Consider the following 24,220-nt stretch of genomic DNA (forward strand, 5'->3'; position numbering starts at 1 on the left):
AAAGCAATTAATATTCATGAGGACCCCTTTCCTCCCACCCATGAGACTGGGGGAATGGGGTAAGTAACATTTTTATAAAATATACTTTTCAATTTGCCGGCTCAAGAAAAGCCCAAGAAGCTTTTGTTGGGTATTTTATAAAGCAGTTTAATTTTTAAACAGTATACTGATCCCTCCATATGCATTTTTAATACTTACGATGCTGATTTGAAATTCCTTTCCATGCCTGATCTGTTTGAACAGGCTTAAACAAAATTATTGGAAACCCTGTTTTACAATGGTCCTATGTCCCTATCTTCATCTTTCCTGAATATATTTCCCCTTTTAAAAAGAACTGGAGGAATTCTACAGGAGACTGAAGATTCAGATTAAGAGGTCGTATTTGTTAACTGTGTGAGGCTGTGTCTCTTTCAATCAGTGGCACTGACTGTGTGCAGAACACCGAACTAAGCGTTTGGGAGAGTATACTAGAATAAGTACGCATAATCCCTACCATCAAGGTGCGTGCACTCTAGTCAGGGAGTCCGAGAGCGACATTAAAATGAATGACAAATAGGGGAAAAACCAGAATAGAAAGATACGTACATAAGTGCTTGGAACGAGATGGGCAAGTAAGAACATAAGTGCTTGTGGGGTGAAGGCTGAAGTATAGGAGAGGGATGAGTTGATTTGAGGAAAGGGTATTGTGGTGTTTGTGTAGGTGGAGGGAGTTTACTTAGCTATTTGTGGCTTTAAATTTTTGGTCCGGAGCAGGCTCAAGTGTGGCTACCGCAACTCCATGGCCGGTGGGTAATCTATGACTCCATGGTCGCTGTCAATCAATAATTAGTATTTATCAGTATTTACTGTATGCAGAGCACCGACCTAAGCCCTTGACTGTATGTTCATTGTGGGCAGGGAATGTGTCGTTTTTTGTTGTATTTTACTCTCCCAAGTGCTTAGTACAGTGCTGTGCACACAATAAGCTCTCAGTGAGTGAACTTGGGAAAACACTGATGTGCACCTTCTTCACTCCTGTTGCTGCAGCTGTCTCTGATATTCAGGGTAGAGACCAGTCTCTTTATGAGAGAAGCAGTGTGGTTTAGTGGCAAGAGCACCATCTTGGGAGTCAGAGGTCATGGGTTCTAATACCAACTCCGCCGCCAAACAGCTGTGTGATTTTGAGCAAGTCCCTTAACTTCTCTGTGCCTCAGTTACCTCATCGGTAAAATGGGGATTAAGACTGTGAGCCCCATGTGAGACAACCTGATGACCTTGTATCTACCCCAACGCTTAGAACAGTGCTTCGCACACAGTAAATGCTTAACAAATACCATCATTATTATAATTATTATTATTATTCATGTAACGTCTCGTTTAAAAGAGTGACTCCAGCCTCCTAGGGTATTGAGAAGAGGGCAGGATAGAGGAAAGAAAGAGGGTAGAAAGAAAAAGGATGGGATGAGAGGAAAAGGAGAGAGGAGCAAGAAAAGCACAGAGTGAGTCCAGTGGAAGGATGACATCAGAGAACATTGCCTCTTTCTCTGTCTTTATCTCTGTATCACACTCTTTCTGTATGTTTTTGTCTCAATTTTGTCTCAATATCTCAAATTCAATTTTGAGATACCATATCCTATGAAAAATTGAGTAGGCATTCTGATTTCAAATCAAAAGAAACACATTTCCTTCAAATGGTATTATCATTTGGTCAAACTAGATGTTTGGGTTTTTTTAACCTGGATTTGGGGGGCCTGAATTTCACTCTTCTAGTAAATTGTTCTTTTCCAGAAAGCTTGCTGGCCTTATACAGATTACAGCTATCTCCAAAAATCAAAACAAGGCCCCAAGTTAGTTTTTGGCATAATAAATTTTACTCTGCAGAGTTGGATTATATATTGACTTCCCTGATTTTTACGCTTCAAAATTGTATTCTAATGCAGGATCTTTAAGATAGCAAGCTCAGAATTGGACTGCCAGTGCCATAATCTGCCCAAATGTCAATCATTCACCTATTTGTTTGGTATCTACTTGAAAACTTTAGAAAATGCAGTTTATACTGTGCCTTACTTTAATAACTTCTGTTTGTTAGGGTCTTCTCTCAGAGCACAGGATGAAATATGGAAAACCTGTCCAGAAAGATGATTTTGTCCAGTGATCAGGGTAGATGTTCAATTATGAAGTGTATTTTGCTAATTTTGCTAAATGAGTCATAGGGAGGGAAACCTTAAACAGTGATGGAAATAGAAACAAAATTAACAAGAGTATGGCCTGAGCGGTAAAACAATTTGATGGGGACATTCTTACACTTACCAAGATCAAAAGCATTGTGTGTCCATTGACCAGCAGGTGGTAATGATTATGCAAATATTAGAAATATAGAGAAATAGAAATTAGGTGATTTGCTTCTAAAGGTTAGATTTATCTCAGATGAGGTTAAGGAAATCAAAGTTTAATAAGGTAAACTTCACTCCTAAACCTGCCCCTTTCAGTGCAACTGAAACACATTCTTGCCTTAATTGTCCTTTCATTCAACTCCCACCAGTTGTTTTTTTTTATGACGTTTGAAAAACCCACTGAAAGTGGCTTTTGAAAAATACCAGTTAGTTTTTTTTACATGAAATCCTGGGGATATAATGTTAATAGACTGTTGGGGTTAGAGGGAGAAGGTCATTATCACACTTTCTCCAAATTGTAGTGAAAGGAGCTTTGTAATTGGCTGAAACAAAGCTACCTCCAATTTCAGCAAATCTGATGATTGGCGGGAAACCTGACATAGATTAAACAAAGGTAAAATCCCAGAAAGACAATGGGGATGAGACAAGATATTGTTTGTAACATCTAACAGGGTGACAAATAGCGTAAAGCACCCTGGTAAACTATTTGAAATTTAACCTTTATCTTTGTGCAGCCTGGGAGTAAAAAAGGTGGACACATTTGATAAGCTTGAAAGTCAATTTCACGGATAAAGTCCCCAGATAGAGAGGAACAAGCCTGGTTGAACACAAATGGAAACCAAGAGAAGTAGACACAACAATAGATGAGAGATTTCTTCTTCTTGTCTAAAACAAGTAAGGCAGCTACATGTAAAATGCAGGAGTGTAGATTCACGGAACCAGAAAAGGCATACCATTAGAATCCCAGAGTGGAAGAAAATAGTCAATTAAGGTATCCTCTTAAAATTAAAATGTCTGGAGAATTCTTTTTATGGCGGAGTACCGGTAGTGCAGATTCTGCCCACATTGAGTTGTTCAAATGGAAGCCTCAAAAATGATTAGATCTCGAGTGCCATGATCTAGAATTGACGTAGTACAGTGCTCTGTACACAGTAAGCGCTCAATAAATACCATTGAATGAATGAGTGAATAGTTTTGTGGGGTGATGGGGATGAAAAAAGAGAAGGAAATCAGAGGGGGGAAATATCTCCAAGTAATCATTTTAAATGCCTCTAGAAAAAAACATACCCTCATTTCTCTCACAGAATATACTGCTGCTTATTAGAATCTGTTAAATTATCAATTAAGTTTGAAAGAATCTGAACAGCAAAAGTTGTTTGGTGGTTATGGTGGTGGTAGAGTAGTAATAGTTGTATTTATTGAGTGCCTGGAATGACACAATACAAATAAGTTAAAAGATTTTGCCCACAGTGAGCCTAAACTCTAATGGAGGAAGCCTCTTTTAAATAAACTGTTAGTCTTCCAACTGTTCCTGGTACACTATACGTTCAATTATTTATTTTAACAGTCCTAGTTATAAATATTTTTATGTGTTTCCCCCATATTAGAGTGTAAATTCCCTGCAGGCAGGTAACGTGGGATGTATCACTTCTTTATTCCACACTTCCCAAGGGTTTGGTACAGTGCACTGCACCAAATGGGCACTCAATAAATACCATTACTACTATTAATACAACGGTTCAATCTCCTCACTCCTTGCCCTGTTCCCTCACACCCATCAAACCTCATCCCTCCCCAGCTTCAGAGCCCTCTGATAAAAAAACAAAACAAAAGCACCTCAACAGGCACTTCTTAACTAATTCCTTTCTTTGTCATCATTTTATGAGCTAATTTAGCGCAATATTTTCTAATATATTTAATTGTCTCCTGACACTTTTACTTACTGTGTGTTTGGCAATTTGTCTTTTTCTTTAGATTGTAGAATCCTCAAGGGCACGAAAAGTGTCTTAATAATTATGGTTTTTTTAAGTGCTTACTTTGTGCCAGACTGTGTACCAAGTGCTGGGGTGGATACAAGTAAATTGGCCAGGGCACGGTCCCTGACCCAGATGGAGCACAGTCTCAATCCCCATTCTGCAGATGAGGGAACTGAGGCACAAACAAGTGAAGTGATTTGTCCAAGGTTGTGCAGCAGCAAAGTGGCAGAGCTAGGATTAGAACCCATGACCTTCTGACTCCTGGACTTGTACTCTACCCACTAGGCCATGGAATGCTCCAGCCCTCAGTTCCTGGGACCACGCTCTGTACACAGCAGATGTTCAGTGGCTAGGTTGATCATGATAGAGTTGTTGGTAGTGGTTCATGCAGCTTTTTCCACATAAAGGATTGCATTCAGTTACTCTGTCAAATTGATTTGTCTTGCTTCATTTTAGATAATCTAGGGAATAGATTTTATATACCTGCTTTTGAAAGATTAATCCAAACTCTTTCATGAAGCAATTTTCCTTAGTTCAAATATATAAAAAAAAAAAATCACTGAATGAGTTGGTGGAACAACAAAATAACTCCTTGGTAGTAAGTTAGAGACTTTGAAAGAAGGAGTATCTCTTCCAGAGCACTAAGGTTCTGATTGGTACATTGTGTAACCATTGCTATTGAATCCATTTTTAAAAAAAATTGGTAATTAGTCCTCAGAATTCCATTGCTCTGGAACAAGTAAAATGCTCTCTATATTTCATATACTTTGGTGGTCCTATTGATAAGAATCAGTTTTTTGATCTAACTTAGTTTAAAAATATTTTTGTCATTTAGTTATGGAGTTCAACCAATCGATAGAATGTGTTAAACATCTTCTAATTGCATGGGAGAGAACGATATAATTAATAGACACACACCAGTTTCTTCGAGAACCTCAGTCTGAGGGATAGACAGGCACTAAAATATAGTAGTGATAGTGGGAAGCAATATGCATTCATTCATTCAATCGTATTTATTGAGTGCTTACCATGTGCAAAGCATGGTACTAAGCACTTGGGAAAATACAATATAACTATAAACAGCACATTCCCTCTCTACAATGAGCTTACAGTCTAGAGGGGGAGACAGACATTAAGAGAAATAGAGTATAGTGTGCGAAGGAAGTAGAGGTGAAACTACTCCAAGTGCCTAGATGACATAGAAGTGCTGAAGTAGTGGTTGTCAGGGATCTGGAGTAGGGAGGTGAGCAGTTAAATCAGGGAAGGCTTCCTGGAGGAGATATGATTTCAGACAAGTCTTGAAGTGGCTTTCCAAAGTTCTCCAATCTGTATTCATTTGTGATGATCAGGCAGGCTGGAATCATAGTTCAGTTTGGTTTGTCAGTGAATTCAGTCTAAAGGAAAAACCACAGACTGTCACTTTTGATACCTATTTTGAAGATCCAGTATCTTTGAAATAGATTGATCAAGCATCTGCCCTTGGTATTCAAGATGACGACACCGAAGGAAAAATATGCCTCGAAGTGAGAGCACATGCACGCTTTTTCACATAGGCGATTTAGAAAAGTACCTTTGGCTGGAATAAACTCTCAAAAAAAAATGCAATAAGTTCCCGTCATTTATACTGAGAAGAAGCATTTATGACTTCTGCATGATTGTTTCCGAGAGATGAACCAAATGTGCTCATCCCATTATTATGATGTAAGAAGAATGGAAATGTCAACCGGAAATATCATTTTGAGAGACATGCTACCGAGCTAAATAGAAGGACTCCCGTCAAAAAGTGCTCCCTTCATTAAGCCGATTTCACATTTTCTAATACAAATGATCAGGGGGTCACTCCTTGGCATTTTGATAATTTAATTATAAAAAGGGAGAAATCACTAATAGAAAATTTGGGTTTGGTGTAAACTGAGAATTTCTTTAGGTCATGTATGATAAGCTCTGTCAGTTATGACATTTATTAAGCATTTACTGTTTTAAATTCTGTACTAAAGGCTGAGAAGATGGTCAAATAGGACACAGTCTCTGTCCCACACTGAATCAGCATGTGCATGGAGGCACGGTGGCTTTATACCTGCATAATTTCAGTAGTCAATTGCCTTCTTATGATTAATTAATTAAATTAAATGCTCTGGGTCTGGGTTGTCCTTAACTCACCGGAAATGTTAGGGGGGATGGGCATGCAACATAAAAAGGATGTATTGAAGAATGGAGCTCCAAATATTTGCTCAAAAGAAGCAGAAATATTATTAAATTACAGTAAAAGCAAAATAGCTATTGTTTGGAAGAAGGTGTATTTGAAGGCTGAAAATCATTTGAATTCAGAATTATCACTTATTCATTTAATCAAATTTATTGAGTGTTTGGGGTGTGCAAAGAACTGTACTAGGTGCTTAGGAGAGTATATGACAACAGATACATTCCTGCCCATAACGAGCTCACAGTCCAGCACACTCCAGGAGCTCTTAGTAAGCTCTAGAATAATCTCAACTGTAATTAGTTTAGAGGAAAATAATTTTTAAGAATTTGTCTTTTTTTTTCCATCATTAGCCCCACAGATTTTTAAATGTTAACTGAAACCTTCATATCTGAATCTCTTCAATTCCTTTGAGTGGAATTGCATATAATAATGTTGGTATTTGTTAAGTGCTTACTACGTGCAGAGCACTGTTCTAAGCGCTGTGGTAGATACAGGGGAATGTGGTTGTCCCACATGAGGCTCACAGTCTTCATCCCCATTTTACAGATGAGGGAACTGAGGCACAGAGAAGTGAAGTGACTTGCCCACAGTCACACAGCTGACAAGGCGCGGAGTCGGGATTCAAACCCATGACCTCTGACTTCAAGCTCGGGCTCTTTCCACTGAGCCACACTGTATATCTCGTTGCCCTGAGCAGGTATTGAGAGAAACTCACAAGTTTTCACCCTGTTCTCCTCCAATATGGGGTTGTAATCTTGCAAAAACCCCTGTTCAGAAAAACCCACTCTGCGAGCACTGTCCAGAGGCTGGCAGCTTGTACATTTCACTGTTTCTGATCCTGCAGCCCCCTGGATCCAAACAGGTTTGTGTTGTAGGATGCTGCCAGGCAAACCCCCTAATTCCCTGTCAGTCTTCTAGCCCAACCATATAGTGAAAGAATGTGTTGTGGTAAAGCGTGCTGAACTAGATTTTCGCTTTGCTCATGTCTGTGTGCAGGGACTTCTGATTACTACCATGCTCGATTTCCTCATGGATAGAGCTGAGGCCTGTCTAGCCCATTGAAAACCTCAGGGTCTCATTTCCTAAGCAAATTTCCTCGGTCTGCAAATAACGGGCATTTTGGAAGTCGATGCTGTCTGTGGAAAAAGCATGGATCTGGGAGTCAGAGGACCTGAATTCTGATTCTGACTCTGCCACTTACCTGCTGCTTGACCTAGAGACAATCAATTAACATCTCTGTGCCTAAGTCTCCTCAACTGTGGTCAGGGAATGTGTCTGCTAACTCTGTCGTATTGTGCTCTCCCAAGCCCTTAGAGCAGTGCTCTGCACAGAGGAAGCACTCAATTAATATAATCATTTGATTGAACTGAAGCTTTCAGAATATTGAGTTGAAGAGACCATTTCCAAGACAGCCGCAGAGCTTGGCATGAGGTAAACAAATCCAAGCAGGAACTGTCTTTTGGTGGAACTGTCTTTCAGTAGGGTCAGGGTTGTCGATGGGTCAAAGTTCACTGCAGCCCCCACCCACATGATTGATTCGATTCTACCGTCGGCAGTGCCATCTTTTAACGTCCCGGGCATGGTCTGCAGTAGTGTCTACAGGAAATGTCTCACTTGGGAAATCAAGCTCAGGCAGAGGAAAGGAGCAGTTTCCTCCACAGTGGCTGAGTGTTTAAAATTCCAGGACCCGTGGATGAAGATGGTTTCACATCATTCATTTCCCCTTTGTCAATATTAACTGTTATAGAAGTGATTAAGTTCAGGCAAGGCATATCACCATGCCATTAATCAACCTCACGCGTGTCACACAAATCATCAGGAACAATCCACAGGAGCTATTTTTGTCTCATTTCATTTTCCCTCAGCTAGACTTGCATTATCATTCCTCTGACAGATCATCACAAGTGACAAGATTTACATAGCTCCATTCATTAAGAAGAAGCAATTAACGAAGTGCAAATAAGAACATGATTGTTAGGGGAATCTGATATCCAGCCTATTGTAATGATAGGTTCATAGATGGATAGAAGTATGTGATCGTGTTTTACTCTCACATGAACCTTCTGTATTGAGGGACACACACTTCCTGTTGAAAAAAAAATAATTGCCCCGTACAATTCCAATTTATAATAAATTAAGCTTAAGTGTTTGCCACTGTCTAGTAAATCCCATAAATTAAAAGTAAATTGTACTGTAGCATTTCATTATAAAGTATCTGGTGTTTATTAACCTTTTACCACTCCACCTTCATCTTGGTGAAAAAGAAGAAAGATACTTAGGATTTTTTTTGTTGGTAATCTGTGAGCTCGTTGTGGCAGGGAATGTCACCGCTTCAAGTGCTTTGTACAGTGTTCTGCATTCAACAGTATTTATTAGCGCTTACTGTGTGCAGAGCACTGTACTGAGCGCTTGAAATGTACAATTTGGCAAAAGACAGAGACAATCCCTGCCCAACAACGCCCAACAACGGGCTCATTCTGCATGCAGTAAGTGCTTAACAAATACAGTGAATGAATGAATTTTTTATGGCTAAGTCAATGCAAAAATTCTACCATTTCTTCAGATCTCCTTGGAAGATCTTGTTTTCTTTATTCATTGTTATAAATGAAATGTTCAACTTCAGTGATCTTAAAATTTTAAAAACTCCAAAAATAAAATGGTAGCCCTGTACTCTAAAGGTAGAGAATTCTCCCTTTCCCGTTATTTCCCTCCCCAGAGGCAGAGGATTGACTAAATGACCTTTGGAAGTCTTCTCACTATCGTTGACTTTGTAATTATTATCATTTAACTCATTTGTTGACGAGACTGCGAGCCCCACATGGTACAGGGACTGTGTCCAGCTTGATTTGCTTGTGTCCACCCCAGAGCTTAGTATAGTGCTTGGCACATAGTAAGCACTTAACAAATATTTATTGCTATTAAGTTGTCTTGTTTTTGTCTGTTTGTCTCCCCCGACTAGACTGTAAGCCCGTCAATGGGCAGGGACTGTTTCTATCTGTTGCCGAATTGTACATTCCAAGCGCTTAGTACAGTGCTCTGTACATAGTAAGCGCTCAATAAATACTATTGAATGAATGAATGAAAGATCAGGACTGATTATGCGCACTTTAAAAAAGTTAAAATTTCCCAAGTAATCCTTAAACTTTGTTGATATGGACAGTTCTGTAGACTAGTATTCTTTTAAAAGAAGACTTCTCTGCTCTGCCCAAGAGAACCAACTAGAACTCCTAAAAGATTTTATGCAGAAAACCCAGAGAAGGAGAACAACTTAATTTTCCCAAACTCCTCCCTTCCTTCTAGGGAGTTGAAATGGGTTTATCACCAACTCTGTCGTATTCTGCTAAACACTTAATACAGTATTCTACCTCAAATAAGTGCACAGTAAATCAGTGAAGCAGTGAATGGTATTTTTTTTCCATTTTTACTGTGTGCAGGCCATTATTCTAGGTACTTGGGAGAGGACAATACAATAGAATTAGTAGACATAATAATAATAATAATAATAATAAAAATGATCCCTAACTTCGAGGAGCTTACATTCTAGTGGATTGATTAATACAGATCAGAGGTACTGGAGGTTTCAAATGAATAAAGTGCTGGATAGAGCACATTGTAATGCACATTGTTATTTTTACAGCAGCCAGCTGTTGATAAAGATGTTTAATCCATTCACATCTGCTTCAACACAGTACACTATAAAATCAGGCAGAAGATATGTGTCCCATATCCCGCAGCCTGTTAAAAGTTTTTTTTTGTTATTGTTTTTTGACAAAGTAGATGTTTGTACTTGGATATTTTTCTTCTACCCATTTTTAAGATCTCCTTCCCATACATCAGTCAAAATGTTTTGCTACTTTTCCTTTCCGCATTAGCCCTCTGGTATTTCATCACCATCCCACTGTTCCTTCAAATTTTAGAGAAGTAGCTTTATATCCTTCGAAAAGCCATCTACTCATCTTCCACAATCTCCCCCAGACCAGTCTTAAATCTCCAGACAGAGCTGTGATGAGGTTACAGAAATGTCAGGGGGCTGAGATGAGGGCTCATCTGGAGAAAGAGGAAAAGGTGGGGTAGTTTGGGCAGGTAGAGTTGGGGTTATTTGTGGTGGGAATAAGGGTGATTCTGGGAATTGTAGTTCCCGGTCAGATTTTCTATTTCCTTTTAGACCCTTGCTTTCCCACCCTCAATGGGAGCCTGTTCACTGCTGTACGTCAGAATGTGCATTATCCAGTGCTTTACTGTTAGAATCAGTGATTGTATTATCCTTTTCACTCCTGATAATAAGCACCCGCCCCTCTCCAACCTGATTAACTCCTAATCTACCCCAGAGCCTAGAACAGAGCCTAGAACAGTGTGTGACACATTGTAAGTGCTTAACAAAATGTAACAACAACAACAATAATATCACACCACCTTGTTGATCTTGCATTTTCATATTCCTGTCAGTAGATGAATATTTCAGTACAGAATGGGCTCTGAAATTGTTGTTCAAGATTGACTTTCCTTTCAAACTCCTGAATAGATTTCACAATAATTTTAATCTCAGTGAATAAATTGACTAAAAATTTAGTTTTTAGACATACTCGTCCATCTTAAAGTACCTGGGAAAAAATTCCAGATGCTTTTGCAAATTGAAATGACAAATGTAATAAACTGAAACCAACCTTTAATCCTAGATATATTTCTTGGATTCTGATCCTTCACCTGACATTTTTAAGGCCATTCTCACCCACTGTTTGAAAGGCACAAATTCACAGAATGCTATTTTTTTAATCAAGCTGTTTCCATGTGTCAGTCCAGGGGTTTTGGATCCAGCTGCCATTTAGGGAATGTGCATCCTGAATGATTCCCAAGAGGATTTCTTGTCTTTCTTGAAACATTTCTGGAGAATCTCTGCCTCACCCCATTCCAGTGTCAGGAGAACCAACCAGGTTTAATTGTTATATTGTACTCTCCTAAGCACATACTACAGTGCTCTGCACACAGTGAGCACTCAATAAATATGACTGAATAAATAAATTCCTGCACAGGTAAACCCTGTGTATAAAAAAGCTTGCTTGCTTTTGAAGTGTGTTTTGTAAAATATTTCTCCTTGTCTCTATAAACTGTAAAAATCTCTATAAAATCTTTAGTTAATATACCTACTTAAATGTTTTGTGCACGTTTGACTATTCTGGGTTCGGTTTTTCATGGGTGGAGGCATTTATCCACCTTAAATACATCATGGATTATTGCTGGGTTTGGTATTTACCATCCTGTCTCCTTTTTTATATACAAGGAAAATTATCTCTTTTGAAAGGTTTTGTTGTATATAGAAAGCAGCCTATATAAACACTGCCTTCCAACTCAACCAAATGCAGCCCTTCAAAAAAAATAATAAGAAAAAATCAAAGTACCTCTGGTTCTAAATCACTTTTCCAAGGAGATCAAACATCAGTATCAAAAACTGAAAATAACACAAATTCTACCTTGCAAGTGGGTCTTGAAAAATGATTATTTTGAACAGCTGCTTGAAAGCTAAGGAAACAATGAATTCCCTTTGCTTTCTTTGAAATTGGTTTCCTTAATTTTACTATCTAGATTTTCAGTCAGAGCTATGAATGCTAATAATCCTCTGTAGTTTTTGCTTTGTGTATAGCTGCGAAAGGCAGATTACTTTTTTGGCCTATGAAGCTCTAGCTTTCTGCAAGTTCCTTATCAAATTTATTATGTTTTTGCCACCTTGGAAACTCTTCTCCATCTTTTCCATCACTCATGCTTGATCACCATGGTAAAAAGTGAAACAGGAGATGTATTTCATCCGTATTTGCCATCTCCTTTCTTTTTAAAATTAGCCCTGCTCACTGCTTAGCACTCAAGAAATGTGCATGATAAAGCAAGATAAAGTAGGGAAGCAGCGTGACCTAGTGGATAAAGCAGAGGCCTGGGAATCAGAAGGACCTGGGTTCTAGTCTTGGCTCTGCCAATTGTCTGCTGTGAGACCTTGGATAAGTTACTTCACTTCTCTGTGCCTCAGTTACCTCATCTGTAAAGTAGAGATTAAGACTATAAGCCCCACGTGGGATGTGGACTGTGTACAACCCAATCATCTTGTATCATGCAAACCTGCCATCAACCTCAGATAAAGACCTTGCAAAGTGGAGTAGATCATATCTGACTTCTCAGGCATAACCTCTTCTGGCAGCGGAGCAATTTGCGACGTCTCGGTGAGACATTGGAAATGGCATTCATTTAAACAGCCTCATCTTTGCCAGCATTTGCAACAACTGTACAACAGCAGCCGTAATCTAGCTTCACAGTGGCAAGGTTCTTCATAAAAAGATGGTATTTCTTCATCTTTGATTCTTTGGGAAAGGCCGAGGGATTTGAGATCAATCAATCGATGAACTTATGGAGTGCTTACTGCATGTAGAAAACTGTACTAAGTGCTTGGGAGAGTACAATCTCTAGTCTCAAGGACTTTATAATCAAGTTGGGGAGATGGTCATTAAGATATATTGCAGATGGGAGAAGCAGCAGACTATCAGGATATGTGCATAATTTCTAGGGCTGTGGTATCTAAGTGCTTAAGAGGTAGAGATGCAATTATATTGGCCATGCAAAAAGGAGGGAAAATGATAGGGAAAATGAAGGTGTCAGGTCCTTTAAATGTAATGTGGCCCATTTAAATCAGGTTCATTTTATCAGTCATCAGTGGAACTTATTGAACATTTTGTACGTACAGAGTTCCATACTAACTAAACATTCGGAGAGTGCAATAAAAGGTCCTGCTTTTCAGAAGGTTACAATCTAATTTAGTCTTTATGGTCTTAAGCAATGCCATTCATTTTTATCATACAACCTAAACTAGAGTAACATTTTCCATGATGCTCCCTGGTTATTCTGTTTTCTGTCATACAAATGGGGTAATTCTTTTGTAGCAGAGATGGCGAGAGGTTGTGAGATTGAGGAAGAATCCGAAAGAACACTAAGAATTACAAGTAGCAGTGCAATAGCCCAACACAGACTAGTCTTCACAAAATAGCAAGTGCATATCAAATAGTATTAATAATAATAACAATCATAGTAATAATAATGATCGTATGCACGAGTTGGAAAAGACAACAGTTACACATCACTCTTTTCAGCTGTACCCATAGGAGCACAGACGAAATTCCCTGACTTTAGAGCCATATTAAAGCACATTTAGGCTGCCTTTATGGGATGGGGAGAGCGACACCCAGTATTTCTCTGACAAGGAGTTGCATTTTTGCAGAATTATGTTTGCAGGAAAGCTTGCACTTTAGCACATATGCTGTGGCTGACGCTGCCCAAATTTGCAGAATATATGAGCCCTTTCTTAGATAGGATTTTGTTCACTGTGTAGACTCCGGATCCTGGCTCCGCCGCTTGTCCACTGTGTGACTTTGGGCAAGTCCCTTAACTTCTCTGTGCCTCAGTTACTTCATCTGTAAAATGGGGATCAAGCCTGTGAGCCCCATGTGGGACAACCGGATTACCTTGTATCTACCCCAGTGCTTAGAACAATTCTTGGCACATAGTAAGCACTTAGTAAATACCATTATTATTATTACAGAGGAAATCCCAGGGAACGTGTCACTTCTTTATTCTCAACTTTTCAAGCATCTAGTACAGTGCACCACAACAAGTAGGTGGTCAATAAATACAACTTCTACTACTAATTCTACTTTCAAGATTTCCAGCACGATTGTTTTCAAGAAGATTAGGGAGAGCAAATATTGGGGAATCACATTGTTCCGATTTGCCGGTGAGTTCCTGCTTTGGTGTGTCAGGACAGGTGATGACAGAACACTGTCAATGAAGGACTTGAAAAAATACAATCTCAATCAGTCAATCAGTGGTTTATACTGAGCACTTATAATAATGTTGGTATTTGTTAAGCGCTTACTATGTGCGGAGCACTGTTCTAAGCACTGGGGTAGATACAGAGTAATCAGGTTGTCCCACGTGAGGCTCACAGTTAATCCCCATTTTACAGATGAGGTAACTGAGGCACAGAGAAGTTAAGTGACTTGCCCACAGTCACACAGCTGACAAGTGGCATGTGCAGAGCACTGTACTAAGCACTGGGGTGAGTAAAATTCAACAGAGTTAGAGGACGCATCCCCTGCCCATAACGAGCTAGAACGAAGAAGTGTGAGCCTTAACGCTGCAGCTCAGAAGACAGAGGAGAATTGGAAGCAATATCAAGACCTCTACACTACTTATAACCTTTACTAAAACATTTAACATCTTCAGCAGGCCAATTCTGTCAGCAGTGAAGCAGATTTGAGGCTCTCTGAGCGAAGGTGCTCTCTGAGGCGGTTGGAATTGCAAACAGCAACAGGCTCTACAAACAGCAGCTCTAGCTTTAAACCAAAGGTCAATCTTCATGTGTGCACAGTGGGGAAAGGACTTTGAGTCTCCGTCTCTTCTGCCGTGCTTACAAATATTTAGAGCAGCCCCACCAGCAGTGCCAGCCCCAAATCAAATGGCCGTACTTAGGGATGTGTGGATAAGACAATAGTAAGCATGATACTCATTTGTTCAGTTCCCCATTTTACAGCTGAGAACCCTGAGACTTAGAGAAGTTAAGCGGCCCGTCCAAGGTCACCCAGATCCTTTGACTCCCGGACCTGTGCTCCAGAAGGTCAATCGTATGTACTGAGCTCTTTGTACAGAGCACTGTACTGAGTACTTGGGAGAGTACAATATACAAAACATATTCCCTGCCCACAGAGAGTTTATAGTCTAGAGGGGGAGAATATCTGGAATATCTAGGCCACCTGGATTTAATTGGGGATATTTTAGTTACCTTGGAATGTAGTTTTCTGTAAACATTTTGAACAGTCTTCTAGAGAATTTAGCTGAATGAATGCAGAAGATTAAAAAGTAACATTTCACTACTAAGAAGTCGCAGGGCCTAGGGGATAAAGCATGGGCCTGGGTGTCTAAAGGACATGAGTTCTAATCCTAGCTTTGCCACTTGCCAGCTGGGTGACCTAAAGCAACTTAACTTCTCTGTGCCTCGGTTCCCTCATCTGCAAAGTGGTGATTCAATACATATTCTCCTTCCTACTTAGACTGTGAGCACCTTGTGGGACCTGATTATCTTGTATGTACTCCAGCCCTAGGTAAAGTGCTTGGCTATTGTTATTATTATCATTACCTTCATTACCTTTAGATTGTGAGCCCAACTTGGGGCAGGGACTGTGTCCAACTGGATTATCTTCTATTTACCCCAGCACTTAGAATAGTGTTTGGCACATAGTATACTCTTAATAAATGGCATAATAACAATAATAATGCTGAAGTGCTCATGTAAACAGCCTTCCTTTGCTGACTGATTTTAAGTTCGAAAGTGAACTTGAAAGGAGCATGTGATGATTATATGTAAAAACAATTTCCACGGAAAGTGTGACTAGAATTTTCCCTGGTAGCAAGAATTTGTTGTAATAGATCCCTGTTAGACCTGTGATCCTGGGAAATAAAATCTCCCAAAGCCAGTAAAATAATAATCACCTGACTGGTAACTTAACCCTGCAAACTGTTCCTCATAAAGATGGTTGCTGGAGAGGATGAAGTGCCCTTTCTCCAAAGGTCTTAATTGCTCCACGGAGAAGACCAGTGAAATGATAAAACAGGAGATCAAATTTTGTAAGGTAAATTAAATAAGGACTCCCTCAGCATATACCGTTCTGTCTTCACAGATCCCCCAGCCGTGGAGCCGGCGTTCTTGGAGATAAGGCAGGGCCAGGGTCGGAGTGTCACGATGAGTTGCCGGGTGCTGAGGGCCTACCCAACCCGGGTCCTGACTTACGAGTGGCGAGTGGACAGCAAGCTGATGCGAACGGGTCAGTTCGATGGTCAAGATTCTTCGGAGTACCCTGTGAAGAGTCTGTCAAAGGAAAACTACGGGACCTACAATTGCAACATCATAAATGAAGCCGGCGCCGGGCGATGCAGCTTCCTCGTTACAGGTGAGCTTCCGTCGGGTGGCGCTTTGTTCACTCAGTCATATTTATCGAGTGCTTACTGTGTCCCGAGGACTGTACTGAGCACTTGGGAGGATGCAACAATAAACGGACACATTTCCTGCCCACATTGAGCTTACAGTCTAGAGGGGAAGACAGACAATAATATACATAAATAAATTACAGATATGTAGTTAAGTGATGTGGGGTCGGGAGGGGGAATGAATAAAGGAAGCAAGCCAGGGTGACACAGAGGGAGTGGGAGAAGAGGAAAGGGGGGCTCAGTCAGGGAAGGCCTCCTGGAGGAGGTGTGCCTTCAATAGGGTTTTTGAAGGAGGGGTGGGTAATTGTAGTCTGGAGGCTTCCGGGGAAGAGGTGTGATCTGATTGCAAGAAACAAAGCCAGGAGTCAGAAGATCTGGATTCGGGTTCCAGTTCTGCTACCTGTCTGCTGAGTGGCCTTGGGCAAGTCACTCAACCTCTTTGGGACTCAGGTTCTTCATCTGTAAAATGGAGAGGACACTATGCACTTCTCCCTCTATCATAAGGGTGGTGTGAGGGTAAAATGAGTTCAGTAACGTGAAAGTAAGTGCTTTGGAAAAATAAAAGCCCTCTACAAATTCACGGTGTTCTCATCTCGAACTTGACACCCGAAATCTCTGGCAAATCTATGAGCAAAATATTGTAGCTTGAGGGCAAAGACTCTACTCTTTCAACTTGTTTATTTTCAAAACATGAATCCTGCCTCTCTAAGTTACGGGAGTGGACAAAAAAATTAGCCTGAAATTCAATTTAAATTCCAGCAGGGTTGCTAATGGGGAAGGTTATTTTTAGCATTTCAAGGATGGAGAGACAAATACTGATGGCACTTTGTTATGTAGATTTGATTGCAAATATTTTTTCATCAAGCCTCAAGTCTCCAGTGGATAAATTTCTAATTTAAAGCTCCCCTGGTAGATAAAACAGATTAAAAATTTATGATGCATCTTCAACCTGTCATTTATTGTTGACTCCCAAACACTTAATACAGTGTTCTTCGCATAGTATAAGCGGTCAGTAAATATAATGGATGGATCGACTGACTGACGGGACAACAAAGGTTAACAGGTGGATGAACAAAGTGTGTGTAATGTTGGTGTTTACCTTAAATCACCCAGTGATTCCCATGTGGGACAGGGACTCTGTCTAACCCGATTAATTTATACCTATCTCAGTGCTTACAGTAGTCCTCAGTATATTGTAAGCACTTAATGGTTACCATAAATAAATGAAAGATCACCTAGTTAAAGGCAAGTGTGTTTCCTTCCATTTCCCCCGTTGGTAGAGTATATGAGTGATTTCAAGCTTCAATTTTAATAATAATAATAATAATAATAATGTTGGCATTTGTTAAGCTCTTACTATGTGCAGAGCACTGTTCTAAGCGCTGGGGTATATAGGGTAATCAGGTTGTCCCACGTGAGGCTCACAGTCTTAATCCCCATTTTACAGATGAGGTAACTGAGGCACAGAGAAGTTAAGTGACTTGGCCAAAGTCACACAGCTGAGAGCCGGGATTTAAGGAAGCATGCAGGAAAATCTTCTCAATGAAATGTACCATTTTTGATCATTATTATGTTATCTAAGAGTAATAACTGTGCTATCAAGGGCTTAATATGGGCCAAGCACTGTGCTTGATGCCAGGCTAAGTAGAAGACAGTGGTATTGAATACAGCCCCTGTCCCACAAGAGGGTCAGTCTAAGGGGAGGGATAGCAGGTATCATCCCCATTTTGTAAATGAGAAAACAGGTCTAGAGAAGTTGAGTGATTTGCCCCAGCTCATCCAGCAAGCCAGTGGCAGAGCTGACATTAGAACCGGGGTCTCCTGATTCCCTTTCCCACAATTTTTCCACTAGGGCGAATATGTACAGGGTGAATTAAGGTGTGATAGTGGGACCATTCTTGCATAGGCCTGAGGAAACTTTCAACAAAACTATACTAAGTCTGAACTGGTGAAACCGAATAGCATATTTTATGTCAAGAAAATCCCCCAAATACAGTTTAAATACTAAATCTGCTTCCCGCACACAGAGGATCTGATGCCGAATGAACGAGGTCCACAGAGTGAGTTACTCTGTAGGGTGGAAGGGTTCGGGGAGCAGCCCCGCCCCAACTCCAAACCAGTGTCCTCCGGGAAGTGCAATTGAGGTTAAGCCTTTTAGCGTCCATTACAGAATGGAGCAATTTCTCAAAAAATGATTCTGAATTAATATTGCTTATGTGGGAATTGAAATATTGTTTTTAATCCTGAGCAACTGACAAGAAAAAGAGTAAAAGGCCATCTCTCCCACCCCTCACTCCACCCCCTGCCTTATAACCAGAATGAATGGGAGCATTTCAATTTAGCATTCCTATGTTCTTGAACCCAAGGCTATGAGAGTTCTTCTGATGTGATTACGTTCTGCAAATTGGGAGAATCTGAGAAGTTTGCTTTGATTTATGTCTGGTCAGAATCTCTTCTTCTTTCACCTATACTATTAAGTGAATCCAGACAACAGTAAACCAACTGCAGTACAGCATGACCTAGTGGAAAGAGCACAGACCTGGGAGTCAGAAGGGCCTGGTTCTAATCCGGGCTCTGCCAGTTGCTTGTTTTGTGACCTTGGGCAAATCACTTTACTTCTCTGTGCCTCAGTTTCCTCAACTGTAAAATGTGGATTCAGTACCTGCTCTCCCTCCTACTTAGACTGCGAGCCCCACAAAGGACAGGAACTGTGTCTGATAATTAACTTGCACCTATCCAGTGTTTAAGACAGGGTTTGACGCATAGAAAGTGCTTAACAAATACCATAAAAAAACGTTCTGAGTTCTGCAGTGCTCTCAGCCTTGGAGGTGAGGAATGCAAATACTGAATCCCCATTTTATAGAAATTGAAGGCCAGAGAGGTAAAGAGACTACCTGAGGCCATGCAGTGAACCATCAATTGATCTGGGATTAATAATAATTATGGCATTTGTTAGGCATTTACTATGTGCCAGGCGCTGTTCTAAGCACGGGGGTAGATACAAGATATTGGGTTGTATATAATCCCGGACCCACAGAGGGCTCATAGTCTTAATCTCCATTTTGCAGATGAGGGAACTGAGGCCCGGAGAAATTAAGTGACTTGCCCAAGGTCACACAGCTGACAAAGTGGCATAGCCAAAATTAGAACTCGTGACCTCCTGATTCCCCAGCCCGTGCTCTATCCAGTAGACCGTGCTGCCTCTCAACTGATCTGATTAGAATTCAGATCTCCTGCCTCACAAGCCTTCTGGTCTTTCCACAAGGTCCAGCTAAACCGAGCACAGTGTTGGCAGGGGGAGGGGAGGGATCTGCAGTGCTGATTTTATAATCTCCCCTTCTTGTCTCTCGGAGTCCCCTATTTGCAAAGGGCTCCTCTGCTTCTTTCCTTTGTGCTTCTGAGTTGGCCAGTTTAGACCTCCCATGCCGTACCCCGAAAGCACCAGCAGGAAACCCTTCTGCTTCCCAACTAAGATGTGTTTGATCAGAGGTTCCCTTTCTAAAATCAACTGAACTTTTGCTGCTAATCCTTTCTGCTCCACTCTCTCCAGCCAGGAGTCAAATTTGATAGTTTTGCAATTCCTGTTGCTAAGAGGCATTCCCACAATGCTTCCTGCACCGGGTCCTGTCCATTCCTCTAAATTAAAGCCAGTGTGGGTTTTTTTTATCCTTTGCAAGTTCTTAGGACTCACTGCTCTGTAAACAGTCATTTATCCTCCCCAAAAACCTGACTTCCACTTCTTGTCTTGATGAGTGATTTTACCAGTGTAGCCGGGATAATTGAAATCTTCCACTATTACTACCAGCGGCAGTTGGAAAGCTTCCCCAATCTCATGTAACATTTTCAGCTCAGATTCCATTGCCTGGACAGGGCTTTTGCGATGTATCCTTATTGCACTCTCCCAAGGACCTAAGACAGTGCTCTGCACACTATAAAAGAACTGATGGATTGAGCTCCACTATGAGAATTTGTTCACATTTGGAGTTCTAATCCAAAGCAATTCCTTGGTTCTCCTCTTGTGATATAAAATTTTTATGTTATTCACGCTTAGGTTATTCCTTAAAAACCCTGCTACAGTTGCTCATGCTATTTCCACCTCCCAAGCCATTGTTTATGGTATTTATTAACCGCTTACTATGTGCCAGGCACTGTAGTAAGAAGTGGGGTAGATAGAAGCCAGTCAGATTGGACACAGTCCCTGTCCCACATAGGACTCAAAATCTTAATCTCCATTATACAGATGAGATAGTTGAGGCAGAGGGGAGTTAAGTGACTTGCCCAAAGTCACACATCAGAAGTGGAGGAGCCAGGATTAAAACCCAGGTTCTTCAACTCCCAGGCCCATGCTCTATCCAATAGACCCTGCTGCTGTTCATTGGGCAGCAGTCCCAGAAGGCTGGGAAGAGCAACATTTTAGTGATTCCCGGTTCAGACAATCCCCCTAGCCTTCTCGAAGGCACATCTCTTCCAAGAGGGCCTTCCCTGACTAAGCCCTTCTTTCTTCTTCTCCCACTCCCTTCTGCATTGCCCCGACTTACTCCCTTCATTTATCCCCCCCCCCCCCAGCCCCACAGCACTTACTCTAATTTATTTGTTTATATTAACACCTGTCTACCCCTCTAAGCTCCTTGTGGGCAGGGAATGTGTCTGTTTATTGTTATTTTGTATTCTCCCAAACACTTAGTAAAGAGCTGTGAACACAGTAAGCTCAGTAAATGTGATTAATGAATAAAGGAATGACTCCTGACCCAGATAAGGGCAGAGCTGGGTTGGTTAGTAAAAGCCAGGGTTTGGTGCCTCAGAGACAACAAAGTCAGTGCAACAGCCCCAGGAACTCAGAAAGGGTGAAGTCTGGGTAACCGGTAGAGCCAGGGATGGAATCTTTGGGCTTCAGTTACCTCATATGTAAAATGGGGATTAAGGCTGTGAGCCCCATTTGGGACAGGGAATGTGTCCAACCTTACAAACTCGTGTCTACCCCAGTGCTCAGAACAGTGCCTGGCACATAGTAAGCACTTAACAAAAGAAAAAGGCAGACCACAGGCTCAGCAATGTGGCAGGCAAGAGGTCCAGGAATCAGGGGTTGATGATGTGAAGAAAGTCCAGTAAGTGAAATGCCAATGATGGGTTAATGCTTCTTGACTCTGATTTCTTGTAGTTGGATTCAGGGCATGAAGTGTGACTTCGAGGAGCCACAGAGAGGTTCAGTATCAAATAGCAACCAGGGCAGTTCCATTTTCTTTTGCTAATTTGCCATTTCCACCTCTAATGAGCTGAAGCTAAGCAGAGAAATTATAGAAATTGTACTCTAGCCAAAGACAAGTAAAGCTACAATACCAGTTGAAGGGTCTCTGCTGTCTTATGAGTTGAATTTTGACACTACCATTTATTTGCTCTTTTTCCTTTACGTAAATTGTCCATAAACAAAAGTTCTGAAATTTGGTCACCTGGAACTAAAATTGCTCCAAAGGCTTCAATAACAAGGTCATTCATTATTCCACTGAGATTGAAGTTTTTTACCTCTAGTGAAAATCATTAACCTATTCTAATGTGATTAGTTAATGGCACCAAATGGGATATGCACAGCATATCGCAATTGGTGCAAGGTGTATTCATGATTAGCCTTGAGTTTTCTTCCTGACTTGCAAAATGAACTGTAACTGGCCTGGCAGCAGTGACATTTGACAGAATATCCGATTCCTGATGTGAAGCCATCCATTCCCCCGTGACTCTGCTGTCTTAGAAGAAAAGCAAGGCAGTTTACAGTTTCACTCCGTCATTGGTTGGAATCCACGAGCCCAGGAATGAGAAATTATTTTTCCTTGGTTGACCGGTGATTGTATGGGGGCCTGGATTGAGTCTACCCTCAATCAGTGAAATTTATTAAGTGTGTATTATTTTTGCAGAACCCTGTACTAAGCGCTTAGGAGACGGCAGTACAACAGAGTTACCTACCCACAAGGAGTTTATAGTCCAGAGGGGAAGACAGAGATTAAACTAAATTATGGATGTATACCTAAGTATCAGGGGGCTGAGGATGGGGTGAATATCAAGGGCTTAACAGGGACAGATCCAAGTGCATATGTGATGCAGAAGGAACTGAGAGTAGGGGTGATGAGGGCTTAGTCAGGGAAGGCCTCTTGGAGGAGATGTGATTTTAGTGAGGCTTCGAAGGTGCCCTCCTTCCCTGGCTAGAGAAAGAGCCGTAACGAAGGAGGGTAAGGGAGAGAAAAACAGCTACCTGTACAGGTAAGTGTAGGTTGGTGATGAGAGGCCATGAGTGTGTCTCTTCTCTTCAGCCTTTGCCTCTAGGAGTCAATTTTGGATGTCAGGCCGCTGTGAAGGAAACGATCCTTAATGAAAGAAGCCACTGTATCGGTGCCTCTCCTCTCTACCTCTCTCTCTCCTCTTTTTCCCCTTCCCTTCCTCCTTCTCCCCAACCCACTTAGGTGCTTTGGGTTTATGTGACTGGTATAGCATTTGTGACAATTAGTTTGGTGTGACCTTCTCTTGCCTGTTTGTTTAGGCATTCTGCTTTGACATTGATATTTCCAGACTTCTCAACACATTCAATATTAGTGCTGTCACAAAACATTATAGAGTTTCGTGTTTGCTTAAGCTGTGTTTTTCCTTTCTCTGCTACATAAAGACTCCAAGGTCAAATGTGTTCACCTATTATAGAACAGAGTAGAATAAAGAAGGACCACGTTTTCTTATCCAGATTGAAAAAGGGGCCGTAGGGATATGATTCATTTTTTATCAAAGGAGTTAGAGCTAAGAAAGATGTTCCCCTCACGGTAGCATATCCTTGCCCGTAGCTTTGAGAGTCATTAGGCTGGAAAAATTTTATTTTCATCAAATTCCATTGGCCCCATCCACATTCAACAGCTGTTTCTTTTAAGATGACTCTGGTGTTAAAGGGTTGATAGGCACTACCATAATAGACCATAAAAGGATGGATGGATACATATAACTCACTTAAATAAACAATCCTAAACTACAGTGAATGACACCGTTAACAGCTGGCCTATCCTCCTAACCCCATAAGAAGGATGCATACTGAAGCCTCAGAAGAAAGAACAAACTAAAATGAGCATGTGTCACGATCATTAGATTGTGGCTAGTATAAAGAGCACGGTCCCGGGAGTCAGAAGAACTGGGTTCTAATCCTGACTCAAATGTTTGCCTGCCATTTGACCTTGGGAAGTTGCTTAACTTCTCTTAGAGAAGCAGTGTGGCTTAGTGGAAAGACCACGGGCTTGGGAGTCAGAGGACGTGGGTTCTAAACCTGGCTCTGCCACTTGGCTGCTGTGTGACTTCGGGCAAGTCACTTAACTTCTCTGTGCCTCAGTTTCCTCATCAGTAAAATGGGGATTAAAAGCATGAGCCCCACATGGGACAACCTGATTACTCTGTATCCACCCCAGCACTTAGAACAGTAGTTAGCACATAGTAAGTGCTTAACAAATACCATTATTATTATTATCATTATTATTATTCTCTGTGCCACAGTTTCCTGCTCTATAAAATGGTGGTTAAATATCTCTCCCTTAGGCTGTGAGCCTGTGTGGGATAGGGATTGCTTCCAACCTGATGAAGTTGTATTTACCCCAGTACTCAGTAATAATAATGATGATGGCATTTGTTAAGTGCTTACAATTTGCAAAGCACTGTACTAAGCGCTGGGAGGGATGCAAGGTGATCAGGTTGTCCCACGCGGGGCTCACAGTCTTAATCCCCATTTTACAGATGAGGAAACTGAGGCACAGAAGTGAAGAGACTTGCCCAAAGTCACACAGCTGACAAGTGGCAGAGCCGGGATTAGAACCCATAACCTCTGACTCCAAGCCTGGGCTCTTTCCATTGAGCCA

The 24,220-nt window shown here is 41.1% G+C and overlaps 1 protein-coding gene across 2 annotated transcripts in view; it reads left to right on the top strand.

Moving 5' to 3' along the window:
- The window catches only part of MDGA2 (MAM domain containing glycosylphosphatidylinositol anchor 2), a 434,436-nt gene that overhangs the window by 348,283 nt on the left and 61,933 nt on the right, over positions 1-24,220 (top strand). For both annotated transcript variants that reach the window (XM_029078526.2, XM_007662937.1), the window contains one exon: positions 16,043-16,312. In XM_029078526.2, coding sequence (XP_028934359.1) covers positions 16,043-16,312 — 270 coding nt within the window. The remainder of the gene's footprint in view (positions 1-16,042; positions 16,313-24,220) is intronic.

This window comes from Ornithorhynchus anatinus, chromosome 14, assembly GCF_004115215.2.
Source record: "Ornithorhynchus anatinus isolate Pmale09 chromosome 14, mOrnAna1.pri.v4, whole genome shotgun sequence".
NCBI lineage: Eukaryota > Metazoa > Chordata > Mammalia > Monotremata > Ornithorhynchidae > Ornithorhynchus > Ornithorhynchus anatinus.